At 35.9% G+C, this 22188-nt stretch overlaps 1 protein-coding gene across 9 annotated transcripts in view; it reads left to right on the forward strand.

Annotated features, from left to right (window-relative positions):
• LOC122573133 (hemicentin-1) overlaps positions 1-22188 on the forward strand; it is a 422997-nt gene that overhangs the window by 300646 nt on the left and 100163 nt on the right. For all 9 annotated transcript variants that reach the window (XR_006318664.1, XR_006318663.1, XM_043739130.1 and 6 more), the window contains one exon: positions 11389-11543. Coding sequence is in view for 7 of the 9 variants with exons in the window: in XM_043739130.1 (XP_043595065.1) it covers positions 11389-11543 (155 nt within the window). In the remaining 2 variants the exon portion in view is untranslated. The remainder of the gene's footprint in view (positions 1-11388; positions 11544-22188) is intronic.

Genomic DNA, 22188 nt, shown 5'->3' on the forward strand with positions numbered 1-22188 from the left:
TAATAGATCGTTCATCATTTTCTTGCTTGTTTCGTTATTCTTTGATATAATTTAATTCTGCTAGATACTGGAATATAGAAAATCTAAGGTAGATATTCTTCAAATAAATAGTTTTGCTTGTAACAATTAAGGGATCGCCATTTCGAACGCTTTTATCGCGTCAGATCGAACAAACGGAAGTAGAAGGGTCATACAAACTTGGTAGATTGACACGTTATTCATATGCTGTAATAGAAATTGACTTTAAGGCAGTTATTGAAAAAAAGAAAGAATTTACATGTGGAAGAATATAAATAATACGAATAAAAATTTCTTTGCGAAAAAGGTTGCGACAAGAATACAAATGAAAGCTCTTAATTTATTTAGAAGACACAAAACATTCTTACTTTTTCTTACTTTTTTAAATGTTTTAAATTTCAAGACATAACGCTGGCGATGAGATGTGATCGATGTTGCTTTCATCTATTCGTTTACTATTATTTCATTTGAAAGCTATTATTTCCTCCCCCTTCAGCTTCCTCTTTTTGTACAAAAGATGTATTAAAAAAAAAAAAAAAAAAAACAATTCACTGAAAAGGAACGTCAGACGAGAAAAAGAAATTAAAGGAAGATAAAATAAAAGTCGTCCGGGGAATTTCGTAGTACAAACTAAAATGTACGATTAAAGTATCGAAGCGAGAGGAAACCGTGCGCTCGTTCGAGAAATTTTTATCCTTGTCGCTGCGTGGATGCGTTGCCTCGATACACGGACGTGCACACGAAACGATTTTATCCGTGTATTAACACGGTTTCTTATCCACAGCAATCCCCGTGAGAGCCTTTTTCTCAAAATACAATTTTCTGCGGCTAAGATACTTCGAAAGATACATTCTGCCGGAGAATATTTTGAAGCGGTCGGGAAGAAAGTCTAAGGTACACTTCACGTCAAATGGGAAATTGACTTCTTCGAGTCTTTCATGTTTTTCCGGTGTGTCGTCGCGACATGGATAACTTTCATCTCGAAAGATTTATATCGTTGTATTATATCGTAGAATGCGCCTTTCATATCACTCGAGAGCGTATTTTATAAACGTGCTTTGGATAGTTTGTTAGCGATCGTGTGCCACGTTCTTTTCGTCGTTTCGAGTCTTCAGATATTTTCTGTATTTCAGACGTGAGATTACAATTAAAGCATAACGATTTTCTTCTCATGGCACGGTGTATCCTTTCGGATTATTAGAATGAACCTGTAATATAGGAATATTGAGCTACAGACACAGTGATAAAATCCTAAAAATCGCGATGATCGTTCGATTCTACGATGAATCTTTCAATCCTTTTACATACGAGTCCCGAGATCTCGACCATAAATTTAATCATATTGCATCTTCAAGAATTTTACACGGCCACGATAGATCTCATGTTATGATTATTTACGTGTAGCATCTTCTCACAATAATTAAACTTATAGAATTAAATGATCTGCTTCCTTGATAGGTGCAAACTGCAATGAAATTAAAAAGCTTACAAAGAGTGGAGTTGTTCAGTTTGGTTTCCCGAGAGGCTCGTATGTTACTAGAACAATCTTGAAATGATTAAAATCAAGATACCAGGTAAAAAATAGAAACAACATGACCGAAGATATAAAAAGTTAAATTAACTTCTTTTACATAATCCATATACATTACATAGGAGAATAATTCGCCTAATACGAAATGCTCGTTGAACGTTAGAAAAAATGGCGCAATCTTCCTTGTCGCGTGACACGTTTCTCACGTCTTTCCTTTCTTTATCTTGAAATCCAACAGCATATTTGTTTCTCTTATTCCGTACATTCTTTTTATTTACCTACTGTCCAGCTTATCGTATTCTTTTCTCTATATCTAGCAATTATTTCGTTTCTTTATACGTCCATCTTCGTCGTTCCATCGTCTGTTTCCCTTATTTTCTACCCCTTTCGTCGGTTGGCCCCCATCATTGCACGTTGAAAGACGCGATGATGGAAACGATTACAGCGAAAGAAGAAAATTGCCTGAAACTTACGACTACTTTCCGAGACGTATTTGCCTAGCGTTGCACTATTTCTTATGAATTCTGACATGAATCTTCTCGAGAAAGAATTCTCCGGTAAAGAAAGAAGCGACACTATATGAATACGAACGATTGGCTCTACGCTTTACGCTTCGACGGTATGAAACTTTAATTTCGCATAGATTACAGAGAATTTCTTTGTAAAGATATTCGATTGCCGGTAACGCCTCGGTTACATTCACGTCTTCTAGATTTTATCGAAGTCGATTAGTTTCGGATTTTATCGAACTACAGTAGTTACAAAGTTGTTTCTAGATCCCAAAATTTCAGAAATTTTTATTCAATTTTCAATCGATTTCGGGATCTTGTCGAAATTCGGTAATTTCAACATTATTTTCAAATTCCTGAAATTAATATTGAAAATAAATAACAAAATCTGAGTGTTGGTTTCAGTTTTAAACTAAGCGTATAGCTAAACCATTATTTCCCATATTTAACTTAAATTTCTTAAACGTTATTGCAAGAAAACCTAAACACTCTTCTATTAAAAAATTCCCTTTTTTTTAAGCTATCGTGTCATTCAATGGAGTACGAAATGTTCGTCCATACTATGACCAAATTTCTATTAAAACATCAAGAAAACGTCCTTCAAATGAAAAGCATTTACAGACAAGATCTTCTACGCTACATTAGCGAAATTTACTTCGATTGGAATCTAGAAATAATTAAAATGCTATCGTTGGCTAGGATTCGTGGGTGAAATCGACAACGTATTATCTCGCTTCCGTGCAGCTTAGCCGAAGCACGAATTGCGAGGACGTTAAGAAGTCGTTTCATTTTCAATGTAATTCCTGCTTCCCTCGGTATTATCCTGTTCTATCTCCATTTCGAGCTCATTAAATTGTGAGTTTGGTTTACGCGTGGCGGGTATTTAACGTGGATTTCGCCTCTCGTTCTCTACAGAACCGAGCTATGATAGGAAAAACGATAAAAGAAGAGAACGTGTCTCTTCTCGAAGGGCAGAAAGATTTTCGCAATTGCGACTTTGATAGCAGTGCAAAAGCTGACCTCGAATGGCAATCTGGCCGCTTTGCCGGGTTTTACGATGTCGTTCTAAGTGGAAAAATAAGTTTCAAAGAATTTCTATGTATGCGTTATCCGAATGCGAAGCTAAGTCACACGATAGAGCTCGAGCTCAGTGGAAAAATAAATGTATAACGTCTCTTGTTCGAGAGATCTCTCGAAGTCATTTTGCCGTTGTAAAGCTTGATCGATTGGAAAATTAAAGGGGATAGGTTAACAGCGACGCTCGAGACTTTTAATTTCATGTATCTGTAGTTTATCCGACCAAACGTAGAGAACGGAGATTTGGGTGAAGGCGTTTATTATTTAGAACATGCGACGTGAATATCAGAAACTCAACGATGTAAAGTAACGAAGTAACAAATGGTATAATATAGTAAAATAGAAGTAAAATGACATAGTATCCTTGGCCATACAGTTTAACGTGTCTCTTGAGAAATTAATGCCAATCAACAATCTATGAATTATCTAAAAGTAATCAGTAATTTAATTTAAAAAATACATAATCTTATAAAGAAAAATTATTATTTGAATTCTTCTTACTGCGCGTAGTATGCATTAAATCAATCAACACACTGGATGGTTAATATTAGTTTACGTACGTTCATTATGCTTTTCCTATTCACGTGTTTACCATTGATAATTCATGCGTATCGCTACTACGAATGTTATCTTAACGTTATGCTGTTAACAGATCGTGATCTGCCTAGCTTTGATCACATGCTGCACGCGCTTGCAGTCACACGATATCACACATAAATGAATTACGTACATGGGATACTTGGTGATTCATAGCCTAATGAGAAATGAGCAAATTTCGGGGGAAAGTAAATTGAAACATACTTTAAAATAAATACAAAATCGAAGGGAAAGAACGATTACCGAAATATATTGAAACAATTTCAAAGGAAAAATAAGAAGAAAGAAATTTTTATTCAAATTCATCAAAATAAAGATGCTAATTGACGCTGGTTTCAGCTGTAAAGTTTTTATTTCATATCGAAATTCCCAATAAAATTCTACTTCGTCGCATTTCGAATTTTCCTTCTTCGAATGAAATTTATCTTTAATACGCTTAACATCTCAAATGAACTAGTAATACGCGTTTTACCACTCGTCTAATGCATAAACACGTTACCAAATGTTTATACAATTCAATTCGTCCCTCGTTTTACTTATTTCAACGAACGGAACGAGCGAATGTAGATCAGCGTTCGTCAATGTAAATTTCCATTCATCGTGCACCTTCGTTCCACATTATGGAGCGAAGTCACTTTATATCCGAGCAGGACGCAACGAATCGTAAATTATATTTTGCATAACAACAAACTCGAATCCATTACTTTTTCCGTTCCATCGTCCTTTACGTTGGCTACGTTATTACGTAGCGTGTTAGGTTCATTAACAGGGGTCAGAATGCAAAGTTTGTTTTCTTCGCAAACGAACAAACATTACACGGAAATTAACGTTGGAAACTGGGAAATTCAATCGAGATCGATGCGACTTAATGTTGCTGGAATAACGTTAAATAATACCATTAACCAATCCGTGGGATTGGTTAATATTTTAACGAGACTGTCACGGTCCAAGGTGTGGTAATTCCTGCAATTCCACCCTCTTGCTTTGGACTAATTCGTTGGCCGCTAATTTCGAACGTTCTTGCTCCGTGTTCTATCTACGTAATAGCTGACCCCGTGCTACCTATTTCCGGCCTAGTTTCTCGGAACCGAGTAATTAACGTCCCCGACGTTCTCTCGGTGTCTTTAAAAGTTTCGAAAAAAAAGAGAAAAACTCCCCTTTAGAGGGGCTCGTTAGAAAAGCGATATGCGAAGATTACCGTGTCGCTATTTGCATCTGCTTCGGAGTAATCTTCCCTTCCCATTCCTTGCGCAGAACTTTTGTATTAGCTGGAGAAGCATACTGTTGAAAATATGTCGTTTTATTAGATTCGGATTTGTTCTTGCACGAATGAAATTTCTGCTCGGGAATACTTCTCTTGAGTTTATCATATGAAAGTGATACTTTTCGTATTTTTTAATTTAGCGTAGTATACTTTGATACGCGAAGATTCATTTACGATTCGACCAGTTCGACCTTCGTTCGAAATTTATTTACAATTAGTTTCTTTCAATTTCTCCGACATAATCTAACAAATATTTACATTTTGTATATAGAACATTTCATAGGACTCGAAGAATCGTACGAAGCTACTTAAGCAAAATTTTTACACGTAATCGATTGGTCGGATGAATCGGATAATTGGCAAATACCATACGTATTTCGAGTTCACCTTTGTAAATTTAATCTTGCTACCGATAGCCAGAGAAATTTATTAGCTCGAATTTCATAGAGTGGGCGCGAGGGTTGGACAGCGAATACGGTGGGCGTATTTTGAACGCAAACGTTTTGACACAATCGATGGTGCACGTTAGAAACATATTGCGGCTGAATGGTGTGATATTGGTCATCGGGAGGTCAAAGGATTTGACGGAACGCTCGTGGCGATTCGTACGTCAATCTCTAGGACAGACCATCTGACAAATGGAATGCATGATTAATGCTTGGTCCCTCTACACGTTCCTACCGCTAATGGGTTAATCTTAACTGTGTCCATAATTAGCAATTATATTAATCTTGTATCTTCGTGTATAAGATCTGCTTGCATCTATTGATTCCATGTTATAATTGATATAATTCTCTTAATTGAAGTAGTATTTTGATCCTTTATGACTATGATGTTCTTGATATTGAAGGTCTTTTCATATTTGTGTCTTGAATATTTAAACATTTTATATACATATAGGAATGTTATTAAATTAGTTTGTAGGTTACAGTATGATAAATACAATATCGTTTGCACTCGCACGGAAACGAATACAATATCCCATTTCGTGGAATATTTATTTCTCACTACTTTTACGTCACGACAACACAACGATCTTCACACGACCACGATAAATTCAACTCTTACAGCATTTACCACGCTCGTTTTTCCCTTAACATACCTTGGTGACGCTCACAACACTCCTTGACAACATTAACATATCTTAACAACGCTAATAACCAATTACCCCTCGCGCCACGTCCTTCCCTGATGTCACACTATCCCACATACATGAGAATATCGATGAGTTTGTTTAGTAAATAAATACTTCTTAAAAGACAACATCTTATACACCAGCGTAATGTTAATAATATAAAATACGTGTAACGCGAAAGATTATTTCAGGGTTTCAAATATCCCGAGATATCGAAATTAATTTTATGTTTCTGTACATTGGTGTGGGTATGCGCGAATATTGTTCATTATTATTTTACATTCAGTTACAGGTAGCTTCTTTATATATAGGATATTTGCAGCAGTTCCTTTCCTTTTTTTTTTTTTTTTTTTTTTTTTTTTTTTTTTTTTTTTTTTTTTGAAGTTTTAATGTTATATCAGAATCAAAAATTGAATATGAAGCATTGATTTTCTGTCAATATATAGACATTTCTCTTTCAGCTTCCCGTTCGAGTTAATTAATTTTATAATTATGCTTCAGGTCAATTATATTTGCGATTTCAGCTACGTTATATGAACAAGTTTAAAATATTAATAACGAAATACATTGCAGATTTAACGTAGTATATTGTATATTGTATAACCATAACTTTATTCGTTAAAATTGTTAATTAATATATAAAATCATTAGGAACGTTGATACATAATTCCTGTTCATTTGCTTAGAAAGCAAACATTTAAGTCTACTAAATTTTACTTCACTATAAAAAGAACAACGTCCCATAAATTCAACTGTATCGTTCGTAGACTGAAGCGTACTTGGTCGTTGTAAAAAAGAACAATTAATAAAATATTCATCGCTTTTATCCGTGTTCTGTTCCAATACACAGTGGACATCCCCTGTTTTCAACGTCGAATCTTTAACACTACCTTACACAGACATTTGGAATGTTATAAATCATTGTAATTCGATAATCAGAAAAGACGAGATTCCTCGCTTTCTCCCCTTTTTACTCTTCGAAACTAAAGTAGAGGATCATAATAATCAGAATAGAATATAATAAAAAAATAATAGAATATTTTCACGATATTCTATATTCCATAAATATTCGCTTCTTCCAGAACGAAGGTGAGCGATACAATTTTCCATAGAACGTGAACGATAGAACGGAATAGAAAATTTCATAGACGTAAAAGGTAATCGAAGCGGATCGATTTATTTTTCTCTTCTGTCGAGCCCCAGTTACAATGGCTCCATTCGCTTAATTCACCCGTGACGTAATACATTCTTCCCAGAGAAGATCAACGAGCGTCCAAAATGCGATCGATACTTGATCACCGATCACACGCACGAAATTCCAATTCCTTCTGATTACGGAACCGTGCTTAAGCGCACAAGTAGACGCTAGTACGGCCCGATTTTGCGCGGCAAAGAGGATTGGATGAAGCGGAAAATCTCGAACGGCAGCGTAATGGAAAACGTGCATTTCGATTTAGAACGTATTGGGTGATGGCCACGGGACGGATTTAAAATTTATTTGAGCGAACTAACTCGACCCGATGACGGCTCATTTCGACGATCGAGACCTGTGTTTTCGTGCAAAACGCGCCGGTTTTTTTTCTTCTCGTTGGTAATTGTACTTTGTGAATGGTTTTATTGTACGGTTTCGCTCGAAACGCTTTAAACGGAAGCAATTATCTAGTTTCACTGGCGTGTTACATGCAGATCAAGGAAAATACTGTGTTCTAGTTCTTAATCATTGTGAAAATTATGCGAGAGTTATGTTTAGAGGTTTACGTTACGTTAGGTGTGAAATTTGACACAGATCTAGGTATTAGGAATATTTTTATAGCGTGTTCCGTACAATGTATCAATCGGTGCATGATCCTTCGGAAAATTATACTTAATTCTTTATAAAAAAATTGACATATCGGTATTTCTTTGTGGTATTAGAGTGTCTTAGTTCGTTATAGTATTTCTGTTACTATTTGTATCGTGTAGCGATAGTAGTTTGTATATCTCTTTAACTTGACATTTTGCGAGATGTAAATGTTTCTTGAATTAAAAGTAAAAAATTTTGTACTGATTTCTTGCTTATTAGAAAGATAGATTCCATGTAATCTTTTATTTCTGTCTATTTTATTTAGATATTATATCTCACATACTTCTCCAAGTGGAATATTCTTGGTGAAAATTATATTACGAATATTATGAAATAACATAATTCGCCAAATTACGATATTAATCCAACGTATTGTTTACTTTGCTGGCTGAAATTTAATTGCTTTACTTTCTAATCTAATGCTGTGACTATTCTAAGGAATACGTTGCTTTTCATAAGCATCAATAAAAATGTTCGTTATTTAAGGTGTTGTTTAATATAATTCGAGGGATAATAGACGAAATTTTCTATGCGACTCCATTGCTCAAATATTTTAGCAGCAATGTACGAAATATAATGCGACGCCGAGTAATAAAACTTAGTTATCGAGGACGAGTAAAGATCAAAGGGAAGCGAAGCTTCCTCGAACGAAGACGCGACAGAATGTCGTGAAAACTTTAATGAAAGGTCGCGATTCGTCCAAACACGGGGCAGAAAGTTCCTTCGAGTTCCTTTGCAAAACGAAGCTTCTTTTGACGAGTTTAAAAAATTCCGTGCGTTCTAAGAAAGTTCGCGTAAACGTAAAACGAAAAGCGGAAGTTTTTCGACGAAGCACAATTTTTTGGTCCAACTTTCTCAACGAAGAATTTAATGGTATTTACAACCGCCGTAGTTTGATATTTCATTAAAGATCATCTCATCTCATGCTTGCTAACATAATATTCAAGATAGTATTAATTGTAAATTAATGATAATTAATTATGAAATATATCAATTGTAAATTAATTACAATCAATTATTCGACATATCAATTGCAAATTAATAGCAATTAGTGATCCTACGTATTAGTTGTATAGCATAAACGAATATACATAGTGATAACAGAAATCAATCTGAACTGTAGATGTTTTTAAGTGCGATACTATGAAAATGTTTCATAGATCCAAAGAGTTTTACAACTAAGTCGACTTGAAATTCTATTAACATAGGAAAAGTTATCGAAAAGCGACAAGAAATTATCATTAATGTCTACGGCATTAATTTTACGTAGGAATTGGTTTATTGCAAACTAGTTAAAAATAATAACACAACTAGCAGAAGATTCCATGTAGATACAGCTAGAATGATTTCAAACGAGCTGCTAGTACATGTATATTACATATATATATTTTTTAATTCATTTCTCAAAAACAAAAAGAAAAAGAGGAAAAAGGAGAAGGAACAACACAGTCACGACATCAGTCACCTATCTTTACATTAAAATTGATTAATTAGAAATTAGTTAAATGGCAAAAAAAGAATTAAATACAAATACAAGGATAGAAAAGTGACCGTATATTTGTAACCAAAAACTTCTTTCTTCGTAAAAAGTGAGAAAGAAAAGTATGTCGAAAGCCATAGTTCCATCCTGCAATATTTTCCATCTTGATGCGCAGAAGATTCATTAACTGAATCTGTTTTCACGAGTGCAATAATTCCAGTTTGGAATCACCTTCCGCAATAACGGTACAGGTCGAACTCCGTGCAGCAATCCGATGTCAAACGACGTCGTGCGACTGCACGAATCTGCCAACGTAACTATACTAGTAACAATAAATAGATTACACAGGGGAGAGGACGGTCGGAGGGTCGTTTTACATGCAGTTGAGCGTATTTGTACAGCTGGTGCGTGTATCATTGCGCCAGCAATCAACAGAAGTGCATTGCATTAATGAACAAACGCACTAGTTAATAACAATTATCGCTGGTATTCGGATATTGCGTCGCTCGCGGGGTGTACGCCGTGGCTACAACTTCTAAGCATTCTGACTAACGAAGCGAAACTGCAACAAGGGTTGAGTAGTGAGCTGAGAACGATCGTAAGAGCTATTGGAGAAGATTAAACAATTGCTTGTCGGGATAGTTTGATGGACGAGTGCAATGAACTGTTGCATTCTCTCTTCTTTTTTTCTTCTCTATCTAATTTCTTCGATAAATCGTAGTTATTGCGAGTTTAGGTATTCGATTTTTTCGTTAATTATATCTTTAGACTTTAAAGTTTGCCTATGAACGTGAACAAATAACGGGAAAATTTTAAAAAGTCTATCGCAAACGATACTGACCATTAATTATCATATAAGAGAGTCTTGTAATTTTCTCATTCGAAGACGAGGAGATCATCTTCTTGGAAGATGTAGAATATTTAGAGTATCTGGAATGGGGATCAAGAAAGAACCGAGCCCATAGATGTCAGAATTTTCCTTTTCCGATAGTGTGTTCGTTAGCCACCATTGTCGTTACTCTACACCGTTACTCTGCACCGTTTATTTAACAAGATACGTCTCTGAAAGAGAAACTCAATACCTTTATTTGTACGAACTAAAAAATATCTGTAATAAAAAATTGTCAGATAGAAATATTGTTTCATTTTCTATATAAATTCTCCGTAGTTGCTGCATTAACCGTATGAAAATTTTGTTTTCACTGCGACTAGTCGTTCGTGTCAATCGCATATTTCTCTCTCAATAAATGATTGATTTGCCGAAAGATTATTTGTTCGAATCGTAACGAAGTTGAATGATTTTGACGATCTGTCAGGCGTATTGTATCGGTTCTATCGACAATGATGGATGCGCCACTGCAATCGTATCGGGCAAATAGAATATGCGATTGTATGGTATACATCCTAATCCCATTGTTTCCTTACTGGCGTAAGTAAAGCGGTATCGATTTAACAGCATAGCGTGCAGGTTGATCCGTTTCATTGTTCCATTCATTAGCGCATGCTAATGGGATTGCAAATGTGTCATATGAATGACAGTGAATCGCATTAGAATATGTTTGCAAATAAGAATATTGTTGTCGTTATTCTATCCGATTTGTACGATTGATAATCCTCTAAACTCAGTTTCTATGTAACATAGGCTACATTTAGATGTGTAATTTTTAATATGATGATTTTACGATGAATTGTGTATGTTCTACTCGCGATATTGGAGCATCGTTAATATTACTAGATTACGTTTGTTTTATGTAATTTCATATTATCAAGATAACTAACAAAATGGAACTTGCATAAAAATTTATTTCACTGGAGAAAATAACAACTACCTCGCTTCAAGTGTTCTTTTCGTATAATTCAAACAAAAACAAAATTTTGTACAATTTTCTCATGAATGCGTGAAATAATTTTTCCCGTCTTTTTACGTGTTTTAGGTCGGATATAGAATACACGACAAATTCGTCGAAGACTTTCTTGAAGATTCCGGACGTTAAATTGGAGGACGAAGGTCTCTATAAGTGCGAAGCTACATATCTGGCTGTGAATCGAAAGTGCAATAATGTCCAGCATATCATACTTAACGTCACCGGTAAGTTCTCTAACGATATTTTTCCAGCCAGTGTAGAAAAATAAGAAAGCCATTGAATTCTCTAGACTTCTCTAGTTTCCAACGATTTGAGATTCGTCGTTTTTAGATTCTTCAAATTTTTCAAGATCTTTGACACACCGTGTCTTGTCTCAAACTCGTCAAAACGAAATGTACAGCAACGAATTAAGACCATCTTCTATAAGTAACGTAAATAAAAAGAAAAATCCAGAGGCACTGCGGAAAGACGTATAAGAGGGAAACACCAAAAGGAAATTTATCATCGCTATTTATTCAGGTCTTTCTCTTTGCTCCGCTTCCTTGTCGAAAGTTCAACCGCTAGTAGAGTTTAACTTTCCGCTGCAAAGAGACCAGACTTCATAAACATTTATATGCTGAAGTTTTAAACTCCCGTTTAGTTTAGGTAATTTACTATTCAATTTAATGAACTTGGTATTAGTAAATGATCGAGTCGTGATTATTTGCTGTATAATCGACCGAACAAACTATGAACTCGAAAAGAGGGTAGGGGACGGTTACGAGATAGAGGAGCCTACGGAAGGGATGCTTTTCACGGTGCACGAGCCAGAGGTGGCGTATAATTTAATTAATCGATTAAACGTCGACGATCCCCCAGTAGTAAGATATGCGTGGAATAACTCGTATTAGACGTATCGTACTTGTACGATCCGTGTAATCTGGGTAATCCCAGTAATTCGACAAACGAGAAAGCCGCAGTACTAATCCGAAGTGGTAGCGACTAAACCACTGAACCGGTTATCTTGACACACGCAACATGTCATACTATTAAAGTGCGGTTGAATTTACGAACATGAAAGGGATGCCAATTACTTTGAAATTTTAGCCGGAAACCGAGATACCGCTCGACGGTGTCACCGGCGAAACGAACTTAAACCGCGATAAATATGTGTATTTGCCGCTTAAAAGTGTCCGAATTACATGGAAGTTCACGTGTTATTGATTTAAATATGAGCCGTGATGTTGGAAATCAGTAAATGATATTTTGAAACATTGACTTTGACTATTTTTCTTTCGCTTTGAATATTCTTCGTACGATGTCGAGATCTTTGTGATTAGAATCGATTTTTCCTTGAGGAAGATCGACGCTTGGTTGAAGATACCTTTGTCCGAAAAGTAGAGGAAGAAGATCTTCAACAAAAATCTCAGGTTGATATCTGAAAACGTCGCGCATGAGGATACACGCGTATAATTTATTTTTCATTAAAGAAGACGTTACGTAATATTTTTGAGAATAAACTTGAAAAATTTCTCAAACAAGTCCGATAACTGTACCTCGTACGTCCACACAATGCGATATTTAAGCTGCAGTTTCGAAGAATCGCTCGAATTACGAAAGTTGACATCGCGGTTCTTACATTGCGTTTGTCGAAGAATATTCCCAAGCCGAAATTATCCGCAGTTTGAAACATCAGGAAAAATTTTCGTTGCAAGTCCGCCGTCAACTAACGCGGATTCTTACGTCGTCTGATTACAGTCAGACCGTGCTAATAACGCGAGACTTGTTCTGAACTCGTGCAACCGTGGCGAATCTGTTCATCCATTGAAGGTTTATTGTAATTACCAGCGTGTCGCGAAGCGAAACTCGCGAATGGTCGGAAGTTGTAACGCGGCAGCCGAAATGTCGCGCAGGATTCATGTTTTCCCACGTTCCCAGCTTTTCTCAGAGTTCTCCGCTCGCGTAAGTGCAACTTTCCGAATTGTAAATCTTTCGAGGATAGACCGAACCGTGCGGCTTTGCTTTCAAAAGCATCACACGTATTACGTTTGTGTGACTTTCTGGACGTTTGATGATTTTACGTACGAAGATTTGTCTGATGGTGGAAAGTCGAAAATTATCTATGACGAAAGCTGAATAGATTGTGGATTTTTATATATTTATAGAAAATTCTGAAAAACATGTAAATTTCATGCAATATACAAAAATATAGTAAAAAATAATCAAGGTATAGCACCTGTTATAATTCATTAGACTAAATAGACTAGACAGATTAATTCGACTAACTAATTAGATTGCGAATGTTTATATAATTTTGTGTTCGTATGATTTTCATTAATTAGCGTAATTCAATGTCGTCAATAATGAATAATTGGAACTTGGATAGAAAATTGTTTTACCTATTAAATATTATAAGGAGTATAATATTTTAAATATTTTATACGCATACTTTTAGATATTACGTACGTTCTGTGCATTTTTGCTTCGCTATAATACTTCGTCCTATTACATCCACAGACTATACTTGAAACATTGTCGAAATTAAAATAAAATATTTTTGTCACATTTCAATATTCGTAAGTATATAGATTACACGACTCCAGTTTTAAAGCAAAAGTAGGAATGCACGTGCAATGCGACGTGTTTGAATGGATCAAAGGCGACATTTTTAGGGCGGAAGTTGAGGAAGGCCTGGCGCGTGGTTTCCTTTCAATCTGAAATTTTCAATCGCGTTACAGTCGAGAAGAAAGTACAAAGGAGAGTCGAGGTGGATGGGTTGAGGTTTAAAGAACGCGACAAAACGAGCAACGTTTCAGGCGGTCGAAGGTCCGAAGCTCGACAATGAATGCGACCAAATAAAAACAATTAGAACGACGTTGCTATTAAAAGTTGCAAATTGCACACTTGTGCCGAGGTCGGGTTTGCCACGTAAAATATCGCATCGTTGTGTCCGTGTCTCATTTCCATGAGCAACATTATTTTAGGTGAGAACAAACGCTTTTCAGCCGAGCCTCGTCATCCGCACTAATGATACGTTTCACGTTTGCCCGTTGTTATAAATTATTATGGCTAACGACACAATTAACGGCCAAGATCCCGCGGTGTTCGTCGCTTTCGAAATATCGTAAAATATCGAACAGCACCGGAATAGACAATTTTCGTTTAATATCGCATTTTACACTTTTGCGAATCTTCGTATTTCTTTTACGTTATATCGATTATAAACGTACGTTTTATTTATTCGATGGGATCGATGGCGTTTGACGCGAATTTCTTTTTACATTGACACGACCCTCGTCGTGTCAAAAATTCAGCGTTGGTAGAAATAATTTTCCTCGGACATTTCATTTTCGTCGCAATCGTGATAACAAAGAATCTTTATACAGGCGAAGTACATGAAAAACAAAATATTGCGACGCGAAATTATTTTTTTGTCAATCAGTTGACAAAATCGTTCTTTATTGTCAATATTAAACAAATTCAAGATCGGCAGAAATAATTTTCATCCACCGTTTCATTTTTATTGCGATCCGCTAAAAAACAGAATTTTTCGTGCAGCAGCATGTCGAAAATTAAAAGTAAATACTTTGACACGGGATTAATATTTTGTCACCGAATTTTAAAATTGGTGGAGTATGCACTTCCGATGAAAAATTGATCGCACCAAACGATACGTATGAAACGACGAAATAAAAAAAGAAACTAACTGACAAACTAATTCACAAGCAGCTGTATTTTTCAAACTCGCGATTATGGAATTCTGATGGCGGTGTAGAATCTTTATTGAGAATATGTACGCTATGTAGGTCGAAACTTTGAAAGGTTCGAGTGTGTCTATAAATCGTGGTATCACGCGTATCCTGTTTTCGCCACAAATTAAGAAAATAACAGTGTTAAATCGTGACGTGAGTTGGTTCGGTAGCAGATAGAAACCGAGTACTATGCGCATGTACTCGTTCATTGAAAGTCAGCTACGAAGAAAAATATAGCTAACTGAGTTTCCAAATATGTTAGTCGGAGATTAAAAAAAGAATCGCGTAAACGTGGTTGAGCTTTTCGTTCGATATTTTTGAAGCTTGAATTCCTCAACACGTTTCAAATTTTGTATTTATTTCTTAGTATTAGGTTGTCCGAAAAGAGTATTTCTTTTACAGACATCTTTATACAAACATGAAACCTAATCTGTCGAACGTTGCGATCTTCATTTTGATAGAACAAAATGGATCGTACGTAATTCGATGAAATAATATAAAACGGAAAATGTCGTGCATCCATTATTTGCTTATAAAACGAAAGAAACGTTTCGGACGACCTAATACGTTACGAAATAACGATAATGCAAAGATCTGAGCTAAAATCGAAAATGAATGGAATACGATTTTAAATGTTGAGGAAAATCACAATTTATATTATTATACATATATGTATAAACTCTCTAGAGAGTTCAAGGGCGATAGGGACTTTCTTTGTTTCACGGACAGCCATTTTTGAGAGACGCTCATTTCCCAGACGGACGGACAGAGAGCAACATCAGAGATAGACAAGACCATAGTAGAAAGAGTAATTGTTTAAAACATTGAAGATTGACGGAGAAAGATCGGTAGCTTAGGACGTTGAAAATCGATTCTCGATTTTCAGGTAGACAAAACTTGTTATTTATTTAATTATTACTGTTATTAATTGTTGTTGATTATTAATTGTTATTTACTCCTGTATTTCATTTAAGTATTTTCACAATAAACTCGATTTTCAGACTTCAGAATCGATCCTCTGAATTACCACGTGATAAACGTTCTTACATATGTACATAATATATATAGTAAAATAAAATAACATATTCTGTATCTGTAAAATAGTATCTTATCATGTGAATTTAGATCATTACATTTTAACGTTAAAATAAATGTTAAATCTTGAAAGTAACACCTTGAACAGGAAAGAATTAAGACCAAAATGCAAAAGTTTCTTGCTTGGCTCGAGGCAATAACTGGAAATAGCACACACACGAGGGTAGCAAATGCGACCGAGGGAGAAGGCTCGATCTCAGCACAATTTTTCGGCTGAGTGACACGGTTAAGGGGCGAAATTAAACACTGCTTCTTCTTTCTTACGTGCTTCATGTCGGAGTATCACTCGTTGTCCTTGTCGGGGAAGAAACCTGGCTGCGGGCGATCGCAGTTCTCATTTCTTTTTTTAAAACGACACGTTGCCTTTTGCCACTGCCTCTCGTGTATTTATACGCGTCGAAAACACACTGGCATGGAATAACAAAAGAGGGCCATTATTTCATGCGAAAAAGAATTGCTTTTATTAGAGTGCTAATTAAAATATAATTCTTGCGTAATCTTTTGTATTTCTTCCCTATTTATTTATCCTATTAACATATCTCGTTATAGCGTTTCTGTTACTATTTATATCGTGTAGTTGCCAAAGTATAAAATTCTCCTTGATATTAGAGATTTCAAAACAGAAGAAATGACATAATCATTATATCTATAATCAATGGTTGGATTTTCCGATAGAATCCTTTTTTTCAAGATTTCGATAATCGATGAACAATCCATTATGAAAATAATACAAATATATACGAGAGGAGACGACATACTAAGATAATTACTTATGACGGAAGTGAAATTATGATTAAGCATGATGTTGCAACTGGTAACATGTTGTTACTGACAACGAGTAAACATGATGTTGAAAGATTATTTATTTAAAGTTTAAAAAGTCCCGGAGATAGAGGTAGTATATTTCTAGTAAATACACCGAAGGTTTAAAAAACGGATCAAAATTTCTCCGTGATTGAAGTGTCGTTTTAATTAGAATTTTAGACTTTGGTTTTAACGGGCATGTAGCGAAGAAACGAAAAGAAGAGAAAATAGACGATTCTGTTCGTATTGAAGATATAACTCCACCTCAATTACATAAAACGAACTGCATATCGTGACCTGGTTCTAGGATGCTTGCAACTTCCAAATTTTAGAATTATTTTCGCTTATTTTCTATAATAACCTGCTAAATTTTCAACGGTTCTTTCTTCGTTAGCATCCTTTAAGGAAGGAAGGTATTTTATTAAAAATTGTAAAAGAAACTCGCCTATATTTACAAGATTAATTTCGATACAAACATATTTACAGTAAACGAACATAAAAGCAAGACGTTTAATATTTATATCGGTATAATTATATTGATTTTCAGACTTTCTCTTCAATTCGATATGAATACGCAGAGTAAATAAATATTTCTACCCCTAGAATTTCGATATTCAAAGAGAAAAAAAGTAAAAAGAAAAAAAAAGACGAAGATGACAAGATGGGAAATCGAGTTCGATTTTATTTCACGAGGACTTTGACTTTCCGGTGCATGTATGTGCAAGCTAGGTGAAAACGTATGGCGGAACTTTCACATCGACCTAATGCCTGTCCGAAAGTTTTCTATAACTCGCACCGTGCAAACGCATGGACGAAGAAAGCGCGCGATTCCGACGACCGAAATGAAATTTGAAAACTTGAAACTCATTCGGTGCATACGCGCCGCGATTCTTTCACCTGCTGTCAGCTTTCACCTTTTCATGACTCGAATAAATATAACGAAGATACGATGAAAAAGATCTCGTTGACAAGTAACAAGAATGACTGGTCGGCCCATAATTTATCTACCGTAATTTGTTTTTAAATCTGATATTAATATATCTTGGACGAAGACAGCATAATTTTTACTAGACATATGTTTCCAATAAATGCCTTGTAATTTCTATATACATGTAGTATCGCGGACATAAGGCCTAGGAGTTAGCGGGTGAACCACATACAATGTCGCGAGAAACGAGGCGTTTTTAAACCATAAACAATGTCCCGAGAACCGAGGTGCCGATGGGCCCGTAAACGTGTCGTCGGTCTTTCAAGTGAATAGTTTCATAGAAAAGGTCTATGTGTCTTTGACCACGAGCGGTCGCGGAACACGTGTGTGGTGGGTCTACGGGAAGACAAAAGACATGCGAGAGCAGGCAGTTTTAATTGAGAAGTCGAAGAGTGTCAATGGAGAAGTCAGAGAGTGCGAGTTGCGTTGTCGATATAGTGCTGCTAGCGTTGTCGAGAGAGTGTGGTCCGCGCGAGAGAGAACGTTGGATCCGTTGTGTCGAGAGTTGTCTAGATTGTAACGTGTTATTGCGATTAGTTCATATTAAACTACCATCGTTTTTCTGTCTATATTTGTACAATCCATTCGTTGCAAATAAATTACAAATATTAGGATATAATAACAATATATTCCATTGAAGATACTACATACATCTTCCGATTGATTTCAATTTTGACAAATATATGACAGTCGTGTCTCATTACAGCGTCAATGAAATTCCAAAATGTTTTATACAACACATACAATATTGACATAAAAATTGTCCATGATAAGTATTCAAATATTTCCATGAACCGTTCTATATCTTCTTCACCCATATGATCGTCCAGGCGTTGAAATCTTTTTGAATACTCGTCGGAATCGGCACAAATTCAACTCAAAAATCATACAGTAGCATCACCGATGAACCGATACTATGATTAAGCTGCATAATTCAAGGAAAGTAATTGTAACAGCCATTTCGTTGGCTGTTGACGCTATTCGTCGCGCGTATTTCAGAGAGCAATTTATCGGATGGAAAGCTGTTACGATCGCGAACCGCGCAAAGGAGCGGCAATCGACCTCTATTTAAATTATATGAAGGACCACTTGTCTCGCGGCCAATCCAATTAGATCTTCTAGCTGCTGGAAATTATGGGATTTCAGGAAGCTCTCTCTCTCTCTCTCTCTCTCACTCTCTGGGCCATTGGGCTTCTATCGACTCGCCAGCACTTCTGATTGAACACCCTCGCTTGCTCCTTCTAATTCGGACCCCAAATACATCGATCCGGCCCCCCTCCGACTTACCCCTCGTATTATTAAAACCGATTCTAAAGGATTCCGCTGCTCAAACCATTTCTATCGACTCAAATCGATTTTCCCTAGATTATCTCTGTTAAGATTATATATATCGAATATGAAGGAATTATTTGGTCAAATTATTTGGTTTGTATAGAACTTACTAGGTTGTCCGAAAAGTTTCTTTCGTTTTATAAGGAAACAATAGACGCACAATGTCTTTTGTTTTATATTAGTTTATTGAATTATGCAGGAACATAATAATAGAAATAAAACGAAATGGATCATGCGTAATTCAATAAAATAATATAAAACAGAAATTGTTGTTCATCTATTATCACCTTATGAAACGAAAGAAACTTTTCGAACAACCCTAATAGTAAAATTGCGTGAGAATAGTTCCATGAAGATGTAATGGTTCTCTGAATTAATTTATCGTATCGTAATGTAAATTCGTCTCGTTTTTGTTAGATACATCGTTGTTTTCGCAGTAACGAAATCTGATCTTTGTCTTAAACAAATAAAATCGTCCACTGATATGGAAGTATAACGTTGCAGAAGTACAATCTCCGTAACAGACCCAATACATCATCGTCGGCACAGAGACGTAACATTTTGCCCAAAAAGGAAGCAACATTTTTGTCAAAAAACACAGGCTGATCTCTGAAGCTCAGTACGAAATTCTGCAGGGAAATTAGGATTCGCCCAGCTCATGAAAGTTGCAGTTGCCGTATGTTTTTTCCCGCGCCTTAGCATCGTCGTCGTACAGCGTGCTGCACTCCGGGTACACACTCTCTTCTCCACTTTCCGGCCTGGGAAAATGAAAATTTCACGGAGTTGAATTTCGTTCGAGAGTTGCGTGACGTCGCGCCTGAATTTATTTCTTTGGTCAATGGTGGAATAATTAGAATGATCGAAACGCGAGGAAAGAAACGAGTCCCTGTTAGGTACGTACGAAGGATCATGAAATTTTCCGTCAAATTTTCAAGGTTCTTGACACTAGAATATACAGCGATGATTAACATTTTACAACGTATAACATTTTTATCAAAGAAATCCAAAATGAAAACAATCCAAAAAGGTACTTAACGCCTTATTCTCAAAAATAACAAATAATTGATAGAATTTCTATGGAAAATTGCAGAGCGATCGTTTTGAATAATTAATACCATCAATATGCACATTCATAGCTGTGAACTGTAATAATTATAAAAAGGAACTTAGAGAAATGAAATATCCCATATTTCAATATTAACTAGAGGTTAGCGAGGTTTTCTTTGGTTGAAATATCAAAACTGTGAGATATTCAATTTCATAATAATAAGAAGGCGAATCGGAAGGCTTGATAGAGGTTTCGCTTCATTTGAATGTAAATTACGCGATAAATGCTTATCGAAATGTGGCAATGCCGAGAGTTCACCTGGGAACGGGGTGAATTGTTCATTAAACGAAAGTAATTACGCGAGCGGGTAAAATGTTAAAAAATTGTCGAGCTTGAAAACTATTGGCGAGATCGGCATTCAATGAACTTGCCACCTTCGCGAGTAACCTGCAGTCACAATTTTTCTGCAACAATTTGTCTAACTGAATCCTACTTGTAGATAAAGATAAAATTTGAACAAATCCTGTTTTAAACTTTTTCTTATTATATAAAGCTACGTGCGTAATACTATCTGATACCTTCTCCTTTATTCCTATATTTCTGCTATTTATATTACGAAACCAAACTTCAGGAATAAAAGTACCAAATGAATGTAAAAGTTGTTTTATAAAACTATAATGATATGTTAGAACTTTAATAGGAAAAAAGTTTCAATGTGCTCAGATTAACAGAATAATTAGAAAAGGGGGAAATGAAATTGATCGACGCATTCGAGTAAAAATTTGACTATTTACATAAGAGAGCAAAATGATGTCAGTGATATCGAGGGCAATAATTTTTCATTATATCGTGTTCCATTATAAACGTAAGTAATTGAAAATATCACGTTTGATTTTAATTTGCGAATACGTACGTTATTTTACAATATTTTTCATTCCCTGCCTCGTATTCCTCCTGAGTCTCCACCAACCCACTTTCATCCTCTCGAAGCTCATTCCAGCTCGTATCACGAAATCGTTGCACTGGGACTCAGCGATTCGCTAGATTAGAGGAACTCCGGCGAGGCAAGTGGCACACTTTTCATATAACTGCATCTCCAAGCTGTTCTTCTCCTGTTACGGAATAACCACCGTCAACGATCACAACGATGTACCTGACATTAATTTTTCTTTAAACTTGCTCAGGGATTTACCGTGTTACTGAACACCTACGTTTCGCATTCTTGCATCAAAATTTTCATTAGATAAAATCAGAAAAAGAAACGAGAGGAATTAAAAGGTGGGCGATGAACAAAAAGAAGCGAAGGATAATTCTGTGACGAAAGAACGGAGAAATGACGAGCAAGGAAAATAAAAGGAAAAGAAAAAAAAGAAGAGAGAAGAGAAAGGAAACAAAAGGGAGAAACGAAGAGAGGAGAAGAAGAAGATAAGAAATGGCAAGAAAGAAGAAGGGAAAATAAGAAGAGAGGCAGAGTGGAAAGAAGGATTTGGAAGGAAGAAACAAGAAAAGAGACGAAAGAGAGAAGAAACGAAAAGAAAAGAAGAACAAGGGAAAAAGCGAAGCGAAAGGAAGATCAGGGAACTTTAGCAAGTTCTCTGATTCCAAGTTTCGGACACAAATAAGCCAACGAGCGTATATCTAACCTAAAATTTCCATCTCCTTCTTTCCCGTTCCTTCGCTCCAAATCCGTCCTACCATAATTCAATGAAGACTTTTAACCGTGAACGGCTCTGATCCCGTATTTCGTTTGATCTTTTTCCAAATTTCCTCCACAAGATGATATATCCATCCTATAGCTGGTCCGTCGTAGCAAAAGTATAATATAAAAAGGGGAATCGCAAATCTCTTGGAAGCTACCATCCAGAACACAA

Source organism: Bombus pyrosoma, linkage group LG11 (genome assembly GCF_014825855.1).
Source record: "Bombus pyrosoma isolate SC7728 linkage group LG11, ASM1482585v1, whole genome shotgun sequence".
In the NCBI taxonomy this organism is placed as follows: Eukaryota; Metazoa; Arthropoda; class Insecta; order Hymenoptera; family Apidae; genus Bombus; species Bombus pyrosoma.